Raw genomic sequence first — 26,716 nt, forward strand, 5'->3', positions numbered from 1 at the left:
TAAGAGTGCTGGATTTCACGACACACAGCTGTTATGTTCACTCGTTCTGTCTTGGTCCCTATGACTACGGTCCCAGCTCATAATGTTGATTGGTTCTATCTATACATATGTTTGTATTTTACACATTGCTCCTTATTGGATTATTACATCTTTAGGACATCCCTTTCTAGTGACATTTCTGTACATATATATATATGCCAGTTCTGACGAAATTTGTTATTCTGAAGAAGTTCTTTCCACTAATAAAAGAACGAAAACTTAGCACCTGCTCCGCCTTCGTGGTACTTCATTTGGTTTCAGTAGTCTGTTTTGAAGTTTGTTTATATATTAGTATTTCCTCTTCAACATAGTCGGAGAGTTTGAATCATTAATTTTATATATATATATATATATATATATATATCTGTGTGTGTGTGTGTCTGTGTATGGTTTCACTTCATAATCTCGAAATGCTGAAATACCAAATTTCAGCATTCTGAAACCATGAAGCCGAAAAGTCAGAATGTCGAAAGTGCAAAAGAGCGAATTTGAATATCTCAGATTCGCGCTTATGAATTTCCGGTACGTTGTGTGTAGTGTTATGGTGCCTGAAATTGCAGGTGAGTGAGTGTTTTTGTGTGTTTTTGTATGTTGTATGTGTGGGTAAGGGTAGGGAGGTGTAAGTGTGAGTGTTGGATTTGTTGGTGTTTCTGTATGTGTGATGTGTATTTCTGTGCGAGTGAGTGGAGAATTTCGTGGTGCGAGTTTTTTTTTTTTGTTATGTGCGATCCCGGAGTTGGTATATATAAGTAGGGGGGTGGGGCACAGTAGTGTATGGTTGTGTAGTTTGTGTGCTGTGGGTGGAATGGTGTGTGTGTTATGTGGTGCATGGTGTATGTTCGTGATTGTGTGATTCATGAATATGGGTTTCGGTATTGTGAATGGTTCTGCTTCATGGTCTCGTAATGCCGAAATTCGGTATTTCAACATTTCGAGATTATGAAGTGACACCGTGTGTATGTATATATATATATATATATATATATATATATATATATATATATATATATATATATATATATATAGACATACATACATATACAGATATAGCTACTGTACTGGTCGCTCAGATCCAATTTGAAATGGGTCCATGAAGGACCCGTTTGCTTATCCATGCAAGCCATGAAAATTAACAATTTAACTCCAAACTGACATAATACTACTAACAAATATTTGTATTATGCTTTCACAGCTTAGCTTGTGTTTTTTTAATTATGCACTTACATTTCACAAGAACTCACTTCTTCTCTCTATTCTTGATTTATCACTGCTTACAGCATTATCGATAAAAGACCCAGTAACGTATGAGTTAGCAATAACTTCTTTTCTTCACCCAGTAAATATTCACACTTTGCTGCTGTTCTAATTGCTTAAAGTATGCGTGCCTTCATATAAACATTGTTCATTGTTTTCTACTTGCCTGTATACATATTACTTGTATTCTGCTGATAATTCCATGTAGTTAATGTTTTTGTATTTCTGTACAGAGATTGAATTGGGTCCACTGGAGTCAGTGCTCTACCCCAGTTAACAAGTTCAGATAATTATATAAATAAAAGCATATGTTTTTTACTTACCATCCTTCTGAGAAAGAGCTTTGCTAATGAACTCTGCAGCTTCCTCGAAATAGGCACTCAGGTTGAACCTCTCTGTGTCATTGGCTTTGATTCCATGGTATGTAATACCGGTACCAGTATAGAACTCTTTGCTGGTGTTCACATGCATGAAGGAGTTTCCTTCTGCAGCATTCAGGACATGGGTTATGCCAAGACGTTGTAACCTCATAATATTTTGTGCAACAAACCTGAAAAGCAACCAGAAACCAGGATTAATTATAGATGTATTAGACATAAAAATTGTGCTTTCAAATAAGCAGTTTCATGGATATATTTTAGCGCGAAACAAAAAGACACAAGAAATCTGAAATTAACAAGTAAACCTGCAGTGATTATGTGGTATATTTTTATTATATGTTATATTTTTTTTATAAAAGTGTTAACATTATATAGACCCAGGATATCTATCAGCATGAAAAAATGACTTTCTGTGCCTTTTTGAATGAAATGCCACTCGGTAGACTATGATTATGTAGGAGACAACGGCTCAGAGTATTTCTTCTGGCAATTCCATACTGGTAGGATGTTTCTCAGCTTCTTAATTTCAACACTGTCTTATTTATCCCACTATTAATTTTCACCACCTTACCTGGAAACCTGTCGAGCTGTTTTACCCCTTTTGGCAGTCTCATGTCTAACCTTAGTTGGTGGTACCCATTTGTACAGAGAAAGTTCTATAGTTTTAGAATTGTTTGCGTTTATGAGTCCACTGTTATTTATGTGAAATCAGTCTTCTTGTGTCTGGGAAGCTCAAGCAGATACTCAGAGAAACAAACAGTTCTTGCCAACCCCAGCTGTTAAGATACAGAAAGGGGGGATGCTGGTGTAATGGTACAGTATATGCTGGGCATCACACAAGTCAAGTGAGGAGGAAGAGGGCCTGGAAGATGGAATAAAGGCCTGAGTAGGAGGAACAGGGTCAGAGTCAGATGGGATCCGAACTTGTCAGAAACAGACTGTGATATTCTATACTTTAGTGTGTTGAGCAAAAAAAGACCGAAGCTGCATTGTATTAAGGGTTCAGTCAGCTGGCGCAGGAATATTCCAGAAGAGAGACAGGATTCTGCGCTATGGTTCAAACCAAGGCAGATGGGGTCAGGGATATATTTGTGAAGGGGACATTGGCCGGTTGTAATTATACCACTGTGTGATTTAGAGTTGGGGAAATGTAAAAAATACAAAAATAATTATAAAGGGTTTAAGGGGGTGGATTATGATGAACTGGGGGGCTGTATAAGATATGTAGTTCTTAGAGCTGCAGACTAAGCATTGAGGGTGATGGATAAAGGCAAAAAGAGGAGAAGACCAATGTAGTTACACAGGAAGGTGACGTTAGCATCTGGAACAAAAGACAGGGCATATAAGATGTGGTGGGGGTTAGTAGAAAGAACAGTATAAGGATGAAAACAAAGGACCTGTACAGATAAGGGCAGCAAAGATACATGCTGAAGGGGAGATGGCAGAAGAGCCTATACAGGGACAGTGCAGTTATGTAAGTAAATTTACCATAACAGTAGACTTGAGGTTCTTAACATGGAAAATAGCGCTACTGCTTGCCTGACCTTTGCAAAAATAGTATCTGAGTTGCAAGCTCTTTTGGTGGGTCAAACTTAATTCATTAATTCATTCTCCAGAAAGACAGGGTGTCTGTAAGAACTAATCTTTCATTTATCTCTAAAGTGGTATCAGAGTTTACCTTGGGCCAAGCTTTAAATCTCCCTGTCTTCTTTCCAGAACCTAAAAGTGAGGGAGAAAGGATAGTTCATACCTTGGATATCCACAGCTAACTGAAGTACAATCTTGACAAAATAAAATATTTTAGGAACTTTCATCATCTTCTTCACTTCTTGTGAAAGTAATAAAAAAAAAACAACCTGTGTCAAGGCAGACTATTTCCCAATGGTTGTCTCATGCTATTACCCCACAACAGGGTGATTCCAAGTAGGGTCGGCTTTTTGTAAAAGGTTGGATACTAGAAGTATTCTAGAAACAGCAACTTGATCCTTTATGCATACCTCTACAAAGTGCTACAAACTAAATTCTTTCATCAGATCTAGGACAGTCATTGCTAGGACTATTCTCCACCCCCATATCCTTCCTCCTCCCAGCCAGTCTAAGCTGATTAACCCATAATGATGAACATAGTACAGTTGTGTCAGTAAACTTACCGTAACACTAGATGTTATTATGTGGTAGCCCCGCTCCCTCCATTCATCCCCTTATTTTTGCAATGTTTTTGTTGCTACGGTGAGTGTGTGTTTTATATATATATAAAATATATAATATATTATAATAATATTATAATATTATATATATTATAATATTACATTATATAATATATGTTACACGCTCTAGGGATATAAACCTCAACACAACAATGAATAAAACATGCTGGAGGGATAGATTCCCTTCGCAGAGACTTCCCTTACTATGGAACAGGGTCCCGATCTACATAAGACAGAGCCCCTCACTATCACTCTTCAAGAGGAACCTTGATGAGTGGATGGGTAACAGAAAGTTCACACCGGGGATCACACCAACAGCACTACTAGATAGGGGCCAAGGGTACTAGCTGCTAGTACAAGGGTCTAGGGAACTACTAAAGGGGAGGTGAATACCGCACAACGTGGCTGGGCTAATATATGCCTTTGGGCAGATAGCCTAGTACCAACCTATGAACCTAGATATATATATATATATATATATATATATATATACATATATATATATATATAAACTTTCCTGGCATTGACCTTTTCAGGACTTTATCCTCTCTCCCTCACATGCAAACCACTATTTTTCTTTGGTTTGGGTGCATGGAAGGTGCCTCTGTATTTTTGGAAGTTCGACAACTGTTGTATCCTTAGCAGGATATAACTTATATAGCTAAGTTTACTGCAGCAATGATTATAATGATGAACATACCGCAGTTGTATAAGTAAACTTATCATAACAATAGATGTTCAAATATTAACTACTGCAATAGCCTCTCCATCCATCTCCCTTATTTTTGTAATGGTTTTGTTGCCAGTGTGTGTGTGTGTGTGTGTGTGTGTGTGTGTGTGTGTGTGTGTGTGTGTGTGTGTGTGTGTGTGTGTGTGTGTGTCTATGAGTGTGTATACTCACACATTTGTTACTTTCCTAGTATTGACTTTTTTGGGGTTTTAGCCTCCTCTCTCAGTTGGCATGAAAGCTCTGAAGGGCTTGGCAAGCACTATTTTTCTCCAGCTCTGCTTAAGACGAATAACGATTTGGGCATGTGGAAGTTGACGAAGTTTTGGAAACTGGTTGAGTGTTATATCCTTAGCAGGATATAACCCATATAGCTAACGTTACTGCAGCAGTGATCAAAATGATGAACATCAAAGGTTTCTTATGTATATAGCAGAAATAAAGAAGGGAGGGGGGTGGACCTGGTTAGGCTAAGCAAAGTGGGGTGGAGGGACACCACACAAGGCTGGAAAAAAATGCAGAAATACTGACTGAATGTTGTGTATCAATCTGTACAGGGGAAAGCAAAGAAAGGGTTCCATGCCTTGAGATAAAGAGAAACAGGGCAGAGTGTGGACAGCTGGATGCAGATACATAGGTAAAGATGGAGGAGGGGTGCCATGTTGTGAGGAGGGATGGCAGATTGGGGAGAGCAGTGGGCAGCCACCAGGACAGAGATGGGTGACAGGGAACTACTCAAAAGGAGAATAAAGCAAATGGACCAGATGTGATGCCTCCCAAGGTTGTCAGGAATCTGGACAATGTTACTACAGATCCCCTTAAACAGGTTTTCAATAAATCACTTGCTGCTGTGCAAATGCCGGGGACTGGAAGGCAGCAACTGTGGTAGGAACAGAGGGATTAGAAAACATTCTTGAGAATTACAGGCCCATTATCAGAACATGATAATCAGGGAATGGCATTTAGAGAAACCTAAAGGAAAAGTTGATTACTTTTCTTAATGACATGGGAACAGCTTGTGCCAATAGCTATGCAAATGTAGTTTTAGCATATTGGCGACTTGAGCAGGTACTGAGAGGGGAACGCATTTCCTGAACATGTTTGTTTTTATAGACATTTTGTAGACGATCTTAGATTTAGCCACAAATGGTCTGACACTTCTATCGAATTCCAAGACATAAAGGTTAGTAAGCTATGTTAGGTGAATTGGATACTACCATTTTTAGAAAGCCTGGTACTTTTCCATTATCGAGGCAACACTTCTAATGACTGTTTTCCGTCTAACGTGATAGCTGCTTATCTTTTAGCAAATAATCACCATCTGCTGTTAGCTGTACAAACAACTTATGTTAGAACTTCCGATATTTAATTAGAGAAAATAACTTATTTACAATCTTTTCAAGGTCACAGCTACATTGCAGTGTTGATTTGACTCTAGTAATGGTCACAGAGATTTTTCAGAACTTAAATTAGGATTGCTTGTTTCCACGATTTCATTTGTCAGAAAGAATAGTGTTTTGCAATCAGACTACTTTCGTATTTCATTCAGTAAACGTGATGTGTGTACTTGAACTGTTTCTTATTGTAATGACAGAGTAAAAGTACATTATCGGGGCAAAACTTCTAAGGAGCGCTTTCCATTTAATGTGATGCTGCTTATCTTTTAGCAAATAATCACCATCTGATGTTAGCTGTACAAACAACTTAGGTTAGAACTTGCGAGACACATTTAATTAGAGAAAATAAGTTATTTACAATATTTTCAAGGTCACAGCTACGTTGCACTGTTGATTTAACTAACGTAGTAGTGGTCATGGAGATTTTTCAGAAGTTAAATTAGGATTTGTCATTTCCCACTGATTTCATTTGTCATAAAGAATAGCGTTTTTGCAAGCAGACTACTTTCGGATTTGATTAGGTAAACGTGATGTGTCCACTTTAACTAAGAACTCAGAAGCTTCAAGTGATTCTCCATTGAGCGCTATACAATAAAAAACACAACTTGGCATAACTTGCATTATCCCCAGCGTACATATCTTAACGTTTTTGGAATGGTACCTTTCTTAAAGTACATACATCACATCACGGTTCTTTTCAGTGGGAAATCACATTTAATAATTATCAGTGACAGGAAAGTAAGTGTGTGTGTGTATCCCACTTCAGCAGCAGCTGTGAGATCACTGGGAGCGCCTGGTAAGATTCCAAGTGCTCATTTTGAAGTGTTGCCCTGATAACGGAAAAGTACCAAAAGCTCTGTAAAAAGAATAATATCCTACATAAACTGAGTATGCACCTCAGACACGTCCCTAAGAATGTCTTGAAGTGACAGTTTATGAGGGCCATGAGAGTTAATAATAATAATGCTGATAAGTTAAATGAAACTTTTGATGTTACGACTAATGAATTATTAGAAAGAGGGTATTCATTAAATGAGATTCAAGATGCAATAACTGAAGTACGTACTTTTAGGGAAATGTCTGCTAGATCTTATTTTTCAGAAAAGAGTTACAGAGCAGTGAAGTGAGTGCCAGCTAATGAATGTGTAGTACCAAGGATTACTCTAACTTAATCTAGTGATGTTAATATGGTTTGTGAAATCGTTAAGAAAAACTGGCCAGTGTTGATGTCGAATGAAGATATGAAAACAGTGTTAGGTAGAAAAACAAGATTTTCATTTAGAAGTAGTAAACCTCTGAAATGTTAGTTGTGCTATTGACAGAATACTACTACTGCACATTGGAGCTTTGAGCAGATAGGTACCTTTCCCTGTTGTCCATGCAGTGCATGCAAATTTATTTGGTCCACCTTGCATTTTTTACGTCCTGTATCTGGCTGTAAGGTGGATTTCCATCACTTTGCAGACTCCAAAAGCAGCAATTTAGATTATTTAGCACAATGCATGGCATGTAGTAGTTTTTATGTAGGTGAGATGAACCGTACCTTGAGGGAGAGAATTTTAGAACACAATAATGATATAAAGAATTTGAAGTTAAGTAACACTTTAGTGAAACATTTCAAGGAATGTCACATTGTTCATTCTTTTAAATTGACTGTGCTGGAGCTGATTATGGTTAATTTAAGGGGAGGGGATTTAAAGACGAGAACAGAATGTAATGAACTTAGATGGATTTGACTCTGTAAAACGGGTGCTCAGATCACATTATCTACATCATTGAATTTGTTGGTTTATAGAGTATATAAAGGTGGTGATTTTATTGAATGTAGTAGGTCTGATGAAGTGGCTATTGCCTTGAAAGCACTAACCTTTTTATGTTTTACTTGTGTATTAAACTTTGGTGTATTTTATTCAGCCGTGCTGGTCAGCTGTTCTATTTTACTTGGTTTGCACTTTGTGGATATTCTTGACATTTGCTTACTGGTTCTAGTATTTGCCTGAACTTTCTAAGTTTATAAAAGCAATATTTCAAATCTGCCCCTATTTTTGGACCTTTGTCCCCATTTATGTCAGACTTTGTCCAGATTTCTTGCACTAAGAGATTGAGAGGTATGCTTTCAGCTCTGTATTAATATGGCCCTGTGGATAGTTACAAACTTGTATTCAAATGACACTGTGATACTTACAGACATGTAATCACATGCCCTGTGACAGTTACAAACCTGCATTAGCACACCCTGTGACAGTGACAGACTTACATTCATATGCCCTGTGATAGTGACAGACCTATATTCTCATGGCCCTGTGGTAGGTACCAACCTATATTCACATGGCCCTGTGATACTTACTGACCTGAAAACACATGACCCTGTGATAGTTACTTACCTACATTCATATGGTCCTGAGATAGCTACTGACCTACATTCGCATGGCCTGTGATAGTTACAGACCTGCATTCACATGGCCCTGTGATAGCTACAGGCCTGAATTCACATGGTACTTCGATAATTACTGACCTGTGTTCCCATGGCCTGTGATAGTTACAGACCTGAATTCACATGGTCATGTGATAGTTACAGACCTAAATTCACATGGTCCTGATAATTACAGACCTAAATTCACATGGCCCTGTGATACATACAGACCCACATTCACATGGCCCTGTGACAGTTACTGACCTGAATTCACATGGCCCTGTGACACTTTCAGATATTGATTCACATGGCCCAGTGATACTTACAGACCTATATTCACATGGCCCTGTGATACTTACAGACTTACATTAACATGGCCCCGTGACATTTACAGACCTACAGTAACATGGCCCTGTGACAGTTACTGACCTGAATTCACATGGCCCTGTGACACTTTCAGATATTGATTCACATGGCCCAGTGATACTTACATACCTATATTCACATGGCCCTGTGATACTTACAGACCTACATTAACATGGCCCTGTGACACTTAAAGACCTACAGTAACATGTCCCTGTGACAGTTACTGACCTGAATTCACATGGCCTTGTGACACTTTCAAATACTGATTCACATGACACAGTGATACTTACAGACCTATATTCACATGACCCTGTGATACATACAGACCCACATTCACATGGCCCTGTGACAGTTACTGACCTGAAGTCACATGGCTCTGTGACACTTTCAGATATTGATTCACATGGCCTAGTAATACTTACAGACCTATATTCACATGGCCCTGTGATACATACAGACCCACATTCACATGGCCCTGTGACACTTAAAGACCTACAGTAACATGGCCCTGCGACAGTTACTGACCTGAATTCACATGGCCCTGTGACACTTTCAGGTATTGATTCATACGGCCCAGTGATACCTACAGACCTATATTCACATGGCCCTGTGATACTTACAGACCTACATTAACATGGCCCTGTGACAATTATAGACCTACAGTAACATGCCCTTGTGACAGTTACTGACCTGAATTCACATGGCCCTGTGACACTTTCAGATATTGATTCACATGGCCCAGTGATACTTACAGACCTATATTCACATGGCCCTGTGATACTTACAGACCTACATTAAAATGGCCCTGTGACACTTACAGGCCTACAGTAACATGGCCCTATAACAGTTACTGACCTGAATTCACATGGCCCTGTGACACTTTCAGATACTGATTCACATGACCCAATGAAACTTACAGACTAATATTCACATGGCCCTGTGATACTTACAGACCTACATTAACATGGCCCTGTGATTTTTACAGACCTACAATAACATGGCCCTGTGACAATTACTGACCTGAATTCACATGGCCCTGTGACACTTTCAGATATTGAGTCACGTGGCCCAGTGATACTTACAGAGCTATATTCACATGGCTCTGTGATACTTACAGACCTACATTAACATGGCCCTGTGACATTTACAGATCTACAATAACATGGCCCTGTGACAGTTACTGACCTGAATTCACATGGCCCTGTGACACTTTCAGATATTGATTCACGTGGCCCAGTGATACTTACAGACCTACATTAACATGGCCCTGTGACATTTACAGATCTACAGTAACACGGCCCTGTGACAGTTACTGACTTGAATAAACACGGCCCTGTGACACTTTTTGATATTGATTCATATGGCCCTGTGATCCTTACAGACCTATACTCACATGGCCCTGTAACAGTTACAAAGCTACATTCACATGACCCTGTGATAGCATTAGACCTGAATTCACATGGTCCTTTGATAGTTACTGACCTATGTTCTCATGGGCTGTGATAGTTACAGACCTGTAGTCACACCATCCTGTGATAGTTACAGAAATGAATTCACTTGGAACTGTGATAGTTACAGACCCGAATTCACACGGTTCTGAGACAGTTACAGAACTAAATTCATATGGCCCTGTGGTAGTTAAGAAACCTGAATTCACTTGGCACTCTGACAGTTAACAGACCTATATTCACATGGCCCCGAGATAATTAAAGGCCTGTATTCACATGGGTTGCTGAATATGAGCAGTACTTAAAAAAAAAAATCACATGACAGAAAATTAGTGCACGAGAAAAGAGAGGGAAAAAAGACAAACTTCACATTAACAGCAATAACCTAATACATATCACAATAAATATGTTATTATTGTCTCAGTCATGTTTCAGGGTTATAGGGCATTGAATTTAAAGATGTGCCTTGAAGTTTTTTTTTTTTTGTTTTTTTAATGAGTTATGATCAGGGAAACAAGGAAACAAAGGACAGGTGCTCTACCGATCTGAGCATGTGACTGTAAGCTTCTGAAATCATAAAACATGATTTAAGAGAAGATTCTTTACAGATTGCACATAACACCCTTTTCCAGAGTTGAATCAATTCAGCTTGGCTATGCTGTACCTGAAGTGGTGATGCAGGAAGCTAAAAAAAAAGGCATCACACGTACATATTCTTTTGGACTGCTAGAAAGCAAGGGGCATACGGGAATAACATCTTTGAAGGATGGGAAGGCTAGAAGGTAAAACTATTCCCAAATATTCATATGTGTTACTGGAACAAGCTAAGAGGGATCAGCTTACTCTGGAAAACTCTTAGGCTGAGATTCTTACACAGACACTTCTCTGCTGTGCAGTGCTAAACGTCATGCATCTTGTAGTACAGCTTGGCCTGCAATTGCTTAAATATAAATCAGGGTTAGCAGAGTGTTAGCAGTCAGAGAGAAGGAATGCGTATAGAATTAATGGTGCTACATTACAACTGGCATTAGGCAGGATCAATGGAGGATCAGAGTTAGGAAAGTGTATGTGATCATAGTGGTTGGCATTGCAGGAAAAGCACACATCGCACACCTCTCAACTTCTTAGAGTAACAAATCTGGCAAAGCCATAAAAAAGTGGTACAAATAGGGACAATTTTGAAATATTGCTCTTACAAACTTAGCAAGTTGATAGAATAGCAGGTTTTGCATTAGCATGAATTTTCTGAATGGTATGAAGTATAAAACTCAAATGACTGTCATTATTTTCCAATTTCAGTCTTCAATGATTTGCCACTAATTTGCCAGAAAGCCACAATTTTTATGAAAAATGTACCACAAATATAAGGCAAAAATATGGACATTCTGCAAAAATCTGCACAGTTGAGAGGTATGCACACATGCTTTCCTGAGGCTATACATGCCCGCACATGCAATGAAGTGTCTCCACTGCGTTACACATACAGTGGTAGGCAGGCCAAAGAGGGCCAGCAGAGCAAAAGTGCCAGCCCAGTTCATCACATAAATGGGGAGGAAAGGAGGAAAACAGGAAGTACAAGAAAGCACACAAGGTCAGCCATAAGGAATGACTGGTGGTGGTGGGGGGGGCAAGAAAACACACAAGGTCAGTCATAAGGAATGACTGGTGGGGGGGGGACAAGAAAACACACAAGGTCAGCCATAAGGAAGGAGTGGTGGGGGAGGGCAAGAAAACATACAAGGTCAGCCATAAGAAATGACTGGTGGGGGGGGGGGAAGAAAACACACAAGGTCAGCCATAAGGAATGACTGGCGGGGGGGGACAAGAAAACACACAAGGTCGGCCATAAGGAATGACTGGTGGGGGGAGACAAGAAAACACACAAGGTCAGCCATAAGGAATGACTGGTGGGGGGGGGGGCAAGAAAACACACAAGGTCAGCCATAAGGAATGACTGGTGGGGGGGGGCAAGAAAACACACAAGGTCAGCCATAAGGAATGACTGGTGGGGGGACAAGAAAACACACAAGGTCAGCCATAAGGAATGACTGGTGGGGGGAGACAAGTGCATACTTTTGTGGGGGGGCTCCCTCCCATTTTTCTTATAAGTTGAGGAATGGTATGCATGGAAAGTAGTGAGAAATGCCTGTGGGATGGATGAGAAAGTTGCAGGGGAACAGACATAAAATGCAGACACTGACAGTGGTGGCATTGAGACTAAAAGTGAGGAGAACAGTAGATGGACACAAACTAATAGAATGTGGACACCTTGTGATGCGACGGACTGGACAGCAAATAAATAATAAGAACTGACACACAAGGCAGGACAACACATACATATGGGGTATAGTAGGGAGCATGCTGGATGCTAGACAGGCCTGGGAGCCATCCCATGCAGACGTGAGTCACTTCAGTGGCTGATGTCATATGCAGACTATGCTTCTAGTGGTTGATTCTGCCAGCCATGCCAGGAAAAGCTCCATGGTTGTAAAGCAGGTGTCCAGCTGTCAGTCCACCTCAAACATCATCACATAATGTAATCAATGCCAAGGGACCACAGGGGACCCTTCTGGGACACAAGTAGAGAAACTTCCACTCCCCTCTTTAGTGGCAACTACTGAGATCACCAATGAGCTCTCTCCTGTTAGTCAAATAAGGAAGACTTTAGTACAGTGGTAGATGTGTAACAAGAAAGAGGGGTCTTAAGAGAAAAATTCTGTCTGTCTCTCCTAACCTCTGCTTCCAAATATCAAAGTAGGTCAGGGTGACGTCACTGTAGGTCACTATAATGATATCAGCACTGCAAGTGTCATTGCTCACAATCCTGGGAATCTCTTACCAGACATGAGCCCTGTAGAAAGGCACATCTTACTGGCACTGCAGGTCCTCAAAAAGTCCTTATAGAGGGAGAACAAAAAAACATAAAACCCTTTAGACAACATGCAACAGCCCTGCTGTGCCCAGCACCTAAATCAATCATGGTCACTCTGTCAATCCTGCTTAAGCAGCAAAATGGTAGCCGTAGACACATAGATGGACATTCAGTCTTCATCTGATGTGCATTGTAGAGTAGCAATGAGATGTCTCAAAAAGTCTCTGTAGTGCAGACCAGAGGCACTACAAGCTTCACAGATGCCATGCACATCAAATTGTGTTGAACCCTGGGAATGGAAGAAAAGAACAGGTTAGCACCACTTAGTGTTGATAGCACAGTGTGCTAAGGTAGCGGTTCAGAGACAGCTGCTATAAATTTCCTCAGTAACATAATCGCCATACTGTGATGCCCAAATTAGTGCAATATAAACAGGCAAATACCGATTGTGACAGCAGTAACACAAACAGCAATGGAATCAAGAGTTTATGGCATTAAGCATACTGAAGGAAGACAAGACTGTACTGAACACTCATGCTGGGCTACTGTAACTGGGACATGGATTAACTGGAGTATGTGTATGTGGAAACACACCACAATGATATGACACTGTCATTCCAGCTGCAGACAGGGAAAATACCAGCAGCAATGCACATATAGGGGCAGACATGTTACATGGTACACAGCAGCTCCTGTACGCTGAGAAAGGCATGGCAATGTATATTTCAAGGGAGGGGAAATGGTGTGCAGAATGTGACATGGTTCAAACAAATTGATGCAAGAAGGGATGCCACACTAATACACCCACAGCTGCACTTTCTATAGGAAAGGTGAAATGTCATGATATAACAGGGTACAGGTAAGTGGCCACCGTAGGGGATTGCATACAGTCATATGGGCATTCACACACACCCATGCACTCACACTGATCAATATTTGTAGAACCTACAAGTGTGCATGGCTTGTCATGGGCCCAAGAGAGAGGCAACAAAAGGGGAAGATTCACCACCCAGGAGTTTGAGGTGTTGCTGCAGGCCCTCTGCACACATGGCACATGCATCTTAGCCAATATTAAAATATAAGCAGTTGCAGCAAGGAGTGGTAAAGGACATCAATGCAATGTGTGGTCATAAAAAGAGTTTACATCAGGTTCAGAGAATGGTAACCCATATTATATTGCAGGCCAAGAATAAGGCACAGTACATTTCCAAGGACTGAAGGCAGACCATTAACACAGAAGTGGCTCTCAGAGACACATGAGTTCCTAGTGTCCCCCTCTGGGTATGGGAAATGGACCCTTTTACCTGGTAGTGGCCTGAATGTGTTAGCTACACTGTTAATGACTGCATAAATGACTGCAGGGGATGAACTCCGCTAGTATTAGCTGTTACATTGCCATATAGTACAGAGCACTGCATGAGAGGTACAATTTATTCAGCAAGAGAGTTCTGTGTGTTTGTCTTTCAAGTATCAACAGTGTGTAAATGCAACATTCTGCACAACTAAACATGCAGGCATCCATACTGTATTCACAAATTCTGTTATATAACAATATGCCTGCCATTGAGGGGTTAACCACTTATTTCAGTGCTGCTACAAGAATATTTTTATGTTTCATAGGTTCTACTGTTGGTGTGGCCAGTAAAACAGGGCAGCACAAATCTGACATCAGCAGAAATCTGACATCAGCAGGCCACCTAAAGCTAATGATGATGACGATGGCAATCTGCACATGGCACAGTATGATGACACGGTGGCACTGTCAGCAACACTAACAATGGAGAGCTAACACACATCCTTCACAAAGAAGATTATTTGGCAGATGTCCTGTAACTGTGAGCCCCACTGAGGCTATAAGGAAGTCTTCAGCAGAGGTGGCACCTGTAAACTGAACTGCTTCCAATTGCATGTATACCTTAAAAGGAAAAGACATGGTGGTCTGGGGAGCCACCAAGAGTGTGAGGTCTGTCCATTAATCAGCCTATGGTTATGTCAGTGGTCCAAGCACAAACAGCTGACTCTACACCATTGTGGAGATGATGAGTGTGCTGTCTGAACTGGAGGACTGCATCCAGTGCCTGCACAGTGACATGGACTATAAGGACAAGGAACACACAGTGCTGCATGGTGTGTAGGATGGCCTGCACATTGACATGGAGTATAAAGACAGGGATCAGGCAGTGCTGCATGGCATGCAAGATGGTCTGTAGTGCCTGCACAGTGACATGGAGTATAGGGACAAAGAGCAGACAGTGCTGCATGGCATGCAGGATGGCCTGCAGTGCCTGCACAGTGACATGGAGTACAGGGACAGGGAGCAGGCAGTGATGCGTGGCATGCAGGATGGCCTGTATTGCCTGCAAAATGACATGGAGTATAGGGACAGGGAGCAGGCAGTGCTGAATGGCATGCAGGATGGTCTGCAGTGATGCACAGTGACATGGAACATAGGGAGAAGGAGCAGGCTACGTTGCTTGGTGAGTAGGACGGCCTGCACTGTCTTCACAGTGACATGGAGTGCAAGGACAAGGAGCACACAGTGCAGCTTAGATCACTGATGGCTAACACTGCACCTATTAATACATCCATGAGGAAGATGGCAACTGCCCTCAAGTCTGTCTCTGCAGGTTGCTGCCCATGGTTATGGCAGGACCAAAATGTAAGCTGGCCACTCACAGACCAGAAATATCAGAAATGACACAGAACAGTCCCAAGACAGCTTCACTGTCAGCTCTGTCCACAAAGGCAATCACATTTGGCTGTGACCTGTATCATGTATGTGGCCACCAATACTCCTCAAACTTCACTTCTGGGATATCTCACCAGGCTGCATGAGCTGGGTGACATACTTCCACACCATCAATATCCCTTCTGGGCAGATGGAGTGCTGCACTTACTTATGGCCATTATCTATAACATGGACACCATACCGCTGAGGGCTTCCAGTTTGGGAAACCTATTAGGATGCACATGCATGCTCTGGTAGTTCTAAAATATCTCTCTCACATGCTGCATTGATTCCAGAGACTGCAGGCCACAACAGTACACATTACCATAATTTACGACATGGCAGCTTCTTTCCACCACTGGAGGATGTGATCTTTAAGTTCCCACAACCTGTTACCAGATTTCATTGTTAACATATCCACCTCCCATGAAACTGGCCCACAGGACAGCACTGATATTACTTGTCACTGTGCAAATGATGAAGACTGAGCCCTGTCCACCCCCTAACTTCTTTGGGTAAAGTAATGTCTTTTGCATGACATGGCCAGTACATGAAGTGTATAACATAACCTGGGTTTGATACTACCTGTATCTGTCTTGTCATGGCCCACTGCTGCGGATGAGATACCACCTCTTTGTTAGGGTCACAATGTATTGCAATTGCCTCTAACTCACAATGGGCCTTGCCTATGCCTGTCTATCCACTGCTTGGCTGCCCTGCTCCTTGTCCACTGATAGAACATGTATGGTGGGTCCTGCAGGGATGTTCCTTTCCTGCTAAGGCTGTTCTGTACATCCATGTTATGCAACATGGTGTACACTACATACATGTGGCTGAAGATCTGAGATGAATACTGCACTGCCGCACTGGCTGTATCAGGGCAGTGGAAGCATCTCTTAAGTTGACCAGAAACACAATTTACCACTTTCCAAGTCTCTGAGTGCACAGGGTTATATGCCATCTCTGCCATGGACTGGAGGGTTCCTGATGGATGGTCATCATCCATGGTTCCAGTGCATATTCAACTTCCCTTGAAACACACAATAATGACACCTGTATATGTGGCCTGCTGTCTGACTGCATGGTAACTGTGTACATCAGGTTGTGCACCTACCAAGTAAAGGACCCTAAGAAGGAAAGTCACCCTGTTTGAAATGTTGGTAAAAGTTTGGATATGTGCTGGATATGAGATTCATGAGAAGTGACAGAGTAGCACATTGAAACATTACAGATGATACCATCTGCAGTGACACAGAGCATCACAGCTGACCTTGCCATACGCACTGGCTCTGACAGTTGCCAATAACATGTTGTTTCATTACAGAGCTGCTGCTTTCACAAGCACTCCAGTATCTTAGAAACTGGTAATTTCTGTCATTCAAATTAGTGAGTTCTGCAGTGCACTGTGCCTACTTTTATGCATTTTGGAATCACTCTGCTATGTTTGATGCTGCCATTTTTATAGTCACTGCCCCTCACTTGCACCTAGAATTTAATTTCCTTCTCATTATGCAGTAATTTGCATATACTGCATATCACACTGGTTTGCCTAATGCTGCCACATTTCTTATGTCTGTAAGTAATTTATCTTTGAGTATCACCACTTTCTGTACTATTTGTTGCATTGTGATGTGCTCACTATCTATGAATACTGGCCTTAGTTTTACTTGTATTACTTTCTATACCTCAAAGAATCTAATCCTGAAGCAATGTAAAACTAAGTTATATACAGCTGGTCTCACATCACAGCTTTTGACAATCTGTGGAAAATATGATAAATCCTTCATATCAGCTACATGAAAATGTCTTATACCACAGTAATGGTCATAGTAATACCAGCCTATGGTCGCATAGAATAACAACTGTCATTATAAATGCTGTGAAGAGTTGATATTCCAACAATGAATGCATCAGTACAATACAGTTTCAAATATGGAGTCAGGCCCTCTCAGGCTGTTAAGCATTGCAACACTCTGCCCAATTTAACTTATTAACAGTGTTCTTGAAACCTGTTTGGCTTTTACTATTCTTTAAGTCTAATAGTATACAGTACCACTTAACTACCACTCTATCTGAGAACCACTTTACTGTATACAGTACCACTTAACTACCACTGTCTGAGAACCACTTTACTGTATACAGTACCACTTAACTACCACTCTGTCTGAGAACCACTTTACTGTATACAGTACCACTTAACTACCACTCTGTCTGAGAACCACTTTACTGTATACAGTACCACTTAACTACCACTCTGAGAATCACTTTACTGTATACAGTACCACTTAACTACCACTCTGTCTGAGAACCACTTTACTGTTTCATAGTTTTTCCTGAAGGTTCATAATAACTTTACAAGGTCAATATTCTCCCCTCCTTTTAAACCCATGGGTTCCACAAAAAAGATCCATTGTGCTCCTGTATACCAGAATCAAATCCCTGCACTTACAATTAACTGCTATATGACAATGAAAACAGCCATAATATGGAGGACCTTTCTTCATACGTCAGCATCTTCATGCCAGTAATCATTCTGGTAAACCTCCTTAGCACTCCTTATAATCTTATCTTTTGTATCACGATACATGTAACCACAGTTAGTTGCCATGCTGGATTTTAGGTCTAAGTAACTTATTTAAATAGTCCTCACCATTTCAGCATTCCTAGATTTAATATGCTTTCTAATATGGCCAATGGCCTTCTTACATACTTTCACAGCATAATCAGTGTGATGACAGAACTAAGTTTATAAAAGACATATCTGAACACTTGAATAACAACACATCCGTAACTTTTCTGTAATGGGCTAAAAACCCTCCACTTTCTCCTATCTATATTAAATGTATGTTGTCTATCTCTACCCAAATGTGCTGACTGCACATATGATCTTATTTACTGGTTATCATACCTCTCAACCATCCCTGATTTTGCAGAACGTCCCTGATATTTTTATTATTATTTTTATTTTTGCCATGTCCCTTGCAAAATGTTTGATTTTCTGGTTAATCGCTGATGACTACAGCCAGTCAATAATGGCAGACATTTGAGTTTCATACTTATTGTTCAGAAAATGCATTTTGATGTAATACACACTGTTTTGTTAACTTTTTAAATTTATCAGTCTAATATTTAAAAAATGTCCCTGACTGTAGGCCTTTGTCCTCCCATTACTTGTGGCTTTGTCCAGAGTTCTTGAGCAAAGAGGTTGAGTCCTATGCTGGTTACATGTTTGTTCAATTTCAAATTATCTGCCTACAAACAATACAGATATCAGATAAACTGGAATATTAGTAATTGGAATGTAAAGACTGTCAAGGCAAGGCACCGTAACAAACCCTTGAGAAACACTACCACCATATCCCAAAACTGGACTTACACATAATGACTGTACTCCTATCCAGTTTAAAGGGCTTTAGCTATGCCCACCTTAATAAGGTTGCTATCCAGTCGATTATACTGATTCCAGCAAATGCAACAGAGACATCAATGACCACATTAGTCTGAATATTCGATTCAATTGCCAGGATCACATTATTGTAAAAAAAATGATAACGGGCTGTAACTGATTTGTCTTTTATATATGAATATTGATAAATACGCAAGTACAATGAATACACTCTTTGAGTATCCCTGTGTGATGTCACAAGGTCCCATTGCATATGGTAGCTCCCAAGTCAGACAATCACTGATGTTGCAGTGTATGTACTTCTATTGTACAAGGAGATCGGATATGTATATAACTGATCTTATCATTAAATGTGCACTTCCTATACTAGATTTTTCCGAACTCAGCCTCTAATGAAAAAAAAATTCATGTGTTCAGTTATAAATGTGTTATTTTAGACTGCATTCTCTGGTACTAGAATTAAGAATGCAGTTTCTATAATCTAAAATGCTAACTCTTTTATACCTGAAAATCTGATAATATATGTCGTTCCTTTTTGTCAGTAAAACCGTAAAACAAAAGATATAATGAAAAAAGTCTGCCACACTACCCATGACTTCATGCTCTCATTCTTCCCCCTAACCTCACACTGACCCCTTTACTCCCACCATATCCAACATCTCTCTCCTCCTCCCACATTTAACTCCTTTGTAAATATACTTCTCCACCCTTCCACACTACCAGCTACAGTTTTTACACAGTACCATATCACATATATATTTTTGTGTTTTTGCAACATTATATGTATGTCATTAATGCAAGTTGACGTCCACATTAAAGTGGTGAACTTCAGTTTTACAGAAGGATTGTTTGTGTTCTCCTAAGACTTGCATAGGAATGACCTCTGAATCAAAAAATAGATTGGTTTCAGGAAAGAGAAATATCTCCTTGCTGCAGGGTGTTGAAAAGAAAAAGGACGTTGGCTGGGAATAAAAATAGTTCATTACTTCTTTCATACAAAGCATATCAACAAATGCTATTTGGTGAAAGCCTCAAAGAAAAAACAAAATAAAAATAAATTTCTGAATTCTTATTACAGTTAACAAGTATGTAAATTATAATACACCCGGTTTTATTTTTCTTAATAGTAGGAAATGCTCAGTCAAAAGGACTTGCTGAATCTTTGTTGTGACTAAAACTACCAGTGCTAATTGTCATTAATGCTGGTTGTATTTTTACTTTTTTGTACAACAGTATCTTTAGTGTAATTTGTGCTTATACTCTGACCACTGCTTGCTTATGTATTTAATTGAATACTGTCTTCTGTTGCCAACTGGTCCTAGTCATGCCTGAAAAGGGTCTAAAGGCCAGACCACCTAGCTGTAAACAAATGTAAAAATACAATAAAATTATTAATTAGTTAACTAAACAAGTAAATAAGTGGATGTATCACAAAGAAAGGTAGATGAAGCTAGGATGGGGAACCATCAGTCCAACAGGAGCTGAATGATGCAAACAGAAATGAAACAGGACTAGAAACTTGTTCAGCTTATGCACGTTTTTAACAGAAAAGCTGTCTGAGTGCACACTGTTTATCTAATTCAGTTACTATCTGCTCAAACCAATGTGCCTACAGCACATTACTTCTCCAATGACCAGATAACCTATGTTAAAGAAACATGGAATTAGGCCAGCTGCAGCTCACAGAAACGAATAAAGGCTAGCACCATGAGGTGTCCTTTCAACCTCATGGCACACTGAGATTTCCAAGTATATCAACCGCGTTCAACTTTTTAACTGACAGTTGGTGAAGAACAGCTTCTGGCTCAGTGGGATCACATGTTAAACAAGTATCTGCCTAACATTTTGTCACTTTTGGATGCTGAAACTGTTAATGACATATTAACACTTCATAATTAACTTTCCAATCAATCCTAGGTTTTGGAGCTACTGATGGTAGCCTGCAACTAAAATGATTCTTGTTCATCACAGGAGCGGAGATCCATACTTAAACCCAAGCCCTGATTAGTAAACGTATGTACAATATAGTACAGTTAGATAAGTAAAACACCATTTGAACAATACTATAGCCGATCTCCAGTGACAACAAAATGTACTGGGACATGACCAGTAACCATGGCCTTGGAAAGTCTAGACACATCTCAGGGGCACACTATGATAGTTTATGTTCCTCTAGGAGTAATTGTTCTAGTGTAACATAGAACATGAAAGAGCTTCACATGAGAAAAAAATATTCGGTAAGTTATTTTTAAAATGTTTGTCCTTATTTTAGATTGTTCGTGTATTACCTGCTACTTAGACATGACATCTAATATAGCCAATGTCTGAGGCATAACTTCAACTTAAAGCTCACAACAATCATGTGATACCTAATAGTTTACAAAAGAGTAATGGCAAATTAATGAAGGAGGAATCTGTTGCCGGGATGCAAAAAGTATATCAGTTCTGTATTAGTTTACAGACATTTATTTATAGAATAAAAACAACTATTATGTGGTTGAACGACAGCTGAGTATGTAACAGCCAGAAATGTTTAGTAACCCACAATAATTATGGCACCATATTAAATCTTTAGTAGTCCAAATCTGTTGTGTCCAACTTTTTTTTTACGAAGTAAAAGTCTGAAAGGGAAGGATACCAATATAGTACAGTTACATAAGTAAAACTTGCGGTAACAGTAGATGATCAAATGATCACTGCTGCAGTAGCCGTAGTTATATGGGCTATATTCTACCAAGGAAATAAAAGCCAGCCAACTTCCAAATCTTCAGGTCACCTTCCACATGTCTAAAAGTACAGTTTTGTACCTACCATAAATGTAGATGTTCGAAGATCCACATTGCTGCAGTCCTTACTTATGGGTAGTCCGCTGTCCTCGGTCGGCCCGAATACCAAAGTATTAGGGTGACGTCGGTCATGGGCGCTCAGAACTGACATCAGAGCGTCAGGGTATAAAAGCGCATGACCGACGTCATATCCTCAGTCTTTTCTTGCCCCAGATGTCAGAAGGCCCTAACAAGAAAGGCCACAGCCCAAAAACAGGATACCTCCCAAAAACATGCCCGACAACAACCATCACCCAAACCATATTACCATGCCAAACTACAGAGGGGAAGGAGGGAGGGTAAATTGGACTGCAGCAATGTGGATCTTCGAACATCTACATTTATGGTAGGTACAAAACTGTACTATGTTCTTCATCTCACATTGCTGCAGTCCTTACTTATGGGTAGAATCCCAAAGCAGAGGAAAAGGGAGGATGGCAAAATCATAAAGCATTAGGGGCCGCTAAAATGCCCTGTAAAATAGCAGAGGCAAATCCAGCCCTAGACTTAGAATAAAGAGGAAGGTGGTAATGCTTGGAAAAAGTATGTACTGAACTCCAAGTGGCTGCTTCCAAAATATCTTTTGTAGCTACCCCCCTTAGAAAGGCAGTAGAAGTGGCAGTAGCTCTAGTGGAATGAGGTCTGATTCCAGCCGGAACCTCCTTACCATGATGGGAATAACAGAAAGAAATACAAAACCCAATCCATTTAGAAATAGTTTGTTTTGAAACAGGTTTCCCTGAGAACCCAAAGCAAAAGAAACAAACAACTGCTGAGACTGCCTGAACCCCTTGGTTCTGCTCAAATAATAACGTAACTGTCTGTGAATATCCAAAGATGCAAAATCTTCTCCCCTTTATTTTGGGGGTTTGCATAAAAAGTAGGCAAATGAATAGTTTGGTTCAAGGCCACACTAGAAACCACTTTAGGCATAAAGGAAGGATTAGTACGCAAGGATACCCTATCCTTATGAAAAATCAGGAAAGGTTCCACTGCCATAAGGGCCTGTAATTCAGAAACCCTTCTTGCAGAGGTAATGGCCAACAAAAAAGCAGTCTTCCATGATAGATACTTTAATTCGGCAGTAGCTGCAGGCTCAAAAGGTTGTAGAGTAAGTTTTTCCAACACAAAATTGAGATCCCAAGCAGGAGTAGGAGCTCTACGTGGGGGTCTTATGTTCTTTGCCCCTCTAAGAAATTGCTTAAACAAAGGATGGGAAAACAAAGGAGGGTCACAGTCATAGTGAGCAGAAATGGCTGCAGCATGAACCTTTATCGAGGAGAAAGACAAACCCTTGTCCAATAACTCAGTAAGATATTGAAGAGAAACACTTAAATCAGGCGTAGAAACATCAAAGTCCTTCGCTCTGCTCCAAAGAAAAAATCTCCTCCATTTATCTGCGTAAACTTTCCTTGTACTAGGCCTTCTGGCCTCCAAAATAACAGTCAAAACTTGTTGTGGAAGCTGAGACCCTCCAGGGTCTAGAACAGAATATGCCAGGCTGCGAGATGCAGAGACTGAATCTTGACATTGAGGAAGTGATTGCCCTCCTGAGACAAAAGATGCGGAATCAAAGGCAGAGGCCATGGAGGCTCCCGTACTAAACTCCTCAGTAGTGGGTACCAGTGCTGTCGAGGCCAATCCGGCGCTATCAGAATAATGGATGGCTTGTCTATTCTGGCCTTCAGGAGTACCTTGGGAATGAGAGGCAGAGGTGGAAAGGCATAGACATGAAGATTGCTCCAACTGAATGATAGAGCATCCACCTTCCAAGCTGTGGGATGTTTGTGCAAAACCTTGGCAACTGGTAATTTAGTGGAGAAGCGAACAGATCTATGTCTGCAGTCCCACATAACACTGTCAACTTTTGAAACACATGAGGATCCAGTTTCCACTCGTGAGGATCCACAATTTGTCTGCTCAACACATCTGCTAAGGAGTTCTGTGCTCCTGGTAGAAACCTTGCCTGAAGATTGAGGTGTAAACTGAGAGCAGTCTCCCACAAAATCATCGCTTGCCTGCAAAGAGGGTACGAATGGGTTCCCCCTTGCTTGTTAATGTACCACATGACAGTAGTGTTGTCTGTTTGAATCAACACCTGTCCTGGGTGAAGTAAATCCCTGAAAGCCATCAATGCAAATTGAACTGCTAACATCTCCTTCAAGTTGATATGCAAATGTTGAAGTCTGACAGGCCACGTGTCTTGCACCCATTTTCCATTGAGGTGTGCTCCCCAAGCCTTGTCCGAGGCATCTGTCGTTAAAATCTGACTCGCCTCTGGTCGGTCACAGAGAGTCCCTTGTTTAGGTGAAATTCCTGAGCCCACCACAAAAATTCCTTCTGAATGCAAGGTATTATTGGAATGACAGTGTCTAGATCTTGGCAGTGTTGTGTCCATACATTTTTGAGATACCATTGAAGCTTCCTCATATGCAGTTTGGCATTGGGAAGCACCAGAATACAAGATGCCATGAACCCCAAGGCTTGAAGGACTGTCCTTGCAGTCAGCCCGGACTGTAGAGACATTTGATGGAAATAAAGAGAAAGGCTTCTTTGTTTGTCCGGGGTCAAAAAGGCCATCTGGGAAGCTGTATTCAGTCTCACACCCAGAAAGCACATGTCCTGAGAGGGTACTAGACTGGACTTTGTTTCGTTCACAGAATACCCTAGGCATCTTAACACTACCATCACATACTGTAGATGATGAAGAAGTTCGTCTTTGTGCTGTGCAATCATCAGGCAATCGTCCAAATAAGAATAAATCTGTATTCCTCTTAACCTGAAAAAGGCTATCACTGGAGCCAGAACCTTTGTGAACACTCTGGGCGCAGTAGATAAGCCAAAGGGCAATGCAGAGAACTGATAATGTAAATTTCCAGCCCGAAAACGCAAGTACCTCCTGCAACTGGGCCTGATAGGAACATGAAGATAAGCCTCTTTGAGATCCAGAGTTACCATCCAGTGATCTTTTCCCAGCAGAGGTAAAAGTTGTTGTAACGTCAGCATTTTGAACTTTGGAATGTCCAGATAAGTGTTGAGGATAGATAAATCCAAAATTGGTCTCCACGTGTTCCCTTTCTTTGGTACTAGAAACAGGCGAGAATAAAATCCTAGTCCCACTTCTGACAGAGGAACTGGCTGAATAGCTCCTATTTGAAGAAGCAAAGAAATCTGCTTGTGAGCCTCTATCCTTTGCCGAGGAGGAACGTCTGGCATGCCTTTGAAAGGAGGCAATGTATGGAAATAAAACTTGTAGCCTCGGTTTATAATGTCCAATACCCATTTGTCCTGGGTGACTAAAAGCCAGTTTTGCTTGAAGAGTGCTAACTTTCCTCCCAAAGGAGCTGCCAGGCAAGAAGAATCTGGCAGCTGAAAATGCAGGTCATTGGGCCTGTTTACGAAAGGACTGGCCCCTGCCCTCACCTGCAGACTGTGCAGGCGAACTCCAAGTTCTAGGCCTGAATGTACTGTGAGCTCTGCCCCTGCCACGTCTAGATCTACCCCTAGATTGAGAATCAGAAGAAGGGTAGGTCCACCCCTTAGTAGGCCAATTTCTACTAAACTTTGGAGGTTGCACCTGCAAAAAATCTCTAACAGTCTGCATTGACTTAGCCTTGTCTTCCATTTTCTTCAAAACCGACACCCCCCACAGGGGGACCAAACAAAACTTCAGACTGTAAAGGGGCATCCAGAATTCTAGTTTTAACATGCTCGGGCAAATTCTGATCCTTAAGCCAGGCGTGCCTGCGAAGAACTGAACCAGTGGCAGCCACCCTAGAAGAGGCCTGCACAGCATCAAAACCACACTGCAAAGAATGCTTACCCACCTGTTCAGAGACATGTACTAAATCCTGCAATTCTTTACACTCTATGCCCTCTGCCAAAGCATCCACTTTAGATTTTAGCTGAGAAAGGAGGAAATTCTGATACTTCAACATGTGAAACTGGCAATTTAAAGCCCTCATTGCTAAAGTAGAAGAGGTATACACCTTCTTACCCCATCTATCCAAAGCTCTAGCTTCCTTATCTAGAGGAACCGGATTCTTTACAACAGAGGCTCTAACACCCTTAGGCCCCTGACTAATAGTTTCTGGGTCCGCCCTAGGACTCTTATACAGATATTTATGAGCCTCAGGCACCCTGTAATATCTGTCCGGTTTAACTGGCGCAGGAGGCAAAGAATCTGGATTAAGGGAAGCCTCCGAGAAAACATCTTGAACAACATCCAAAACAGGAGGTATAGCCAAGGGTCTATGCTGTGGTAAAAACAAGAATTCCGTAAGCCTCTTCCTTGAATCAGAGAAATCCTGTCCTTCCCACTGAAAATGCTCCCTCATGGAATGCAAAGTTTCTGAAAATGAAAAATCCTCTGGAGGAGAAGCAGAAGGAGTGGAATCCTCTGCATCAGAATCCGAATAAGGAGGAAAATCTAGAATATCTTCAGCAGGAGACTCTGAGTCATCTGAGGCCTGATCCAAACTTTCCAACTCTGGCTCCACCCTGGGCCTCTTATCAGGAGGGGGCATAGAACCTCTAATTAAAGTAATCAAATCTTCTGCCATTTTAAGCATGTGCTTTTTAGGCACAGACCCTGAAGTACCTGGAGGGACACCAGAGGAAGGCAAAACAGACCTGCCCTTAGAAGAAGCCTTAG

At 40.9% G+C, this 26,716-nt stretch overlaps 1 protein-coding gene across 1 annotated transcript in view; it reads right to left on the reverse strand.

Moving 5' to 3' along the window:
* Positions 1-26,716, reverse strand: part of DUSP3 (dual specificity phosphatase 3) — a 720,871-nt gene that overhangs the window by 259,982 nt on the left and 434,173 nt on the right. The window contains exon 2 of the mRNA XM_044055333.1: positions 1,617-1,843. Coding sequence (XP_043911268.1) covers positions 1,617-1,843 — 227 coding nt within the window. The remainder of the gene's footprint in view (positions 1-1,616; positions 1,844-26,716) is intronic.

This window comes from Protopterus annectens, chromosome 13.part0 (assembly GCF_019279795.1).
Source record: "Protopterus annectens isolate FY-2018-M chromosome 13.part0, PAN1.0, whole genome shotgun sequence".
In the NCBI taxonomy this organism is placed as follows: domain Eukaryota; kingdom Metazoa; phylum Chordata; order Ceratodontiformes; family Protopteridae; genus Protopterus; species Protopterus annectens.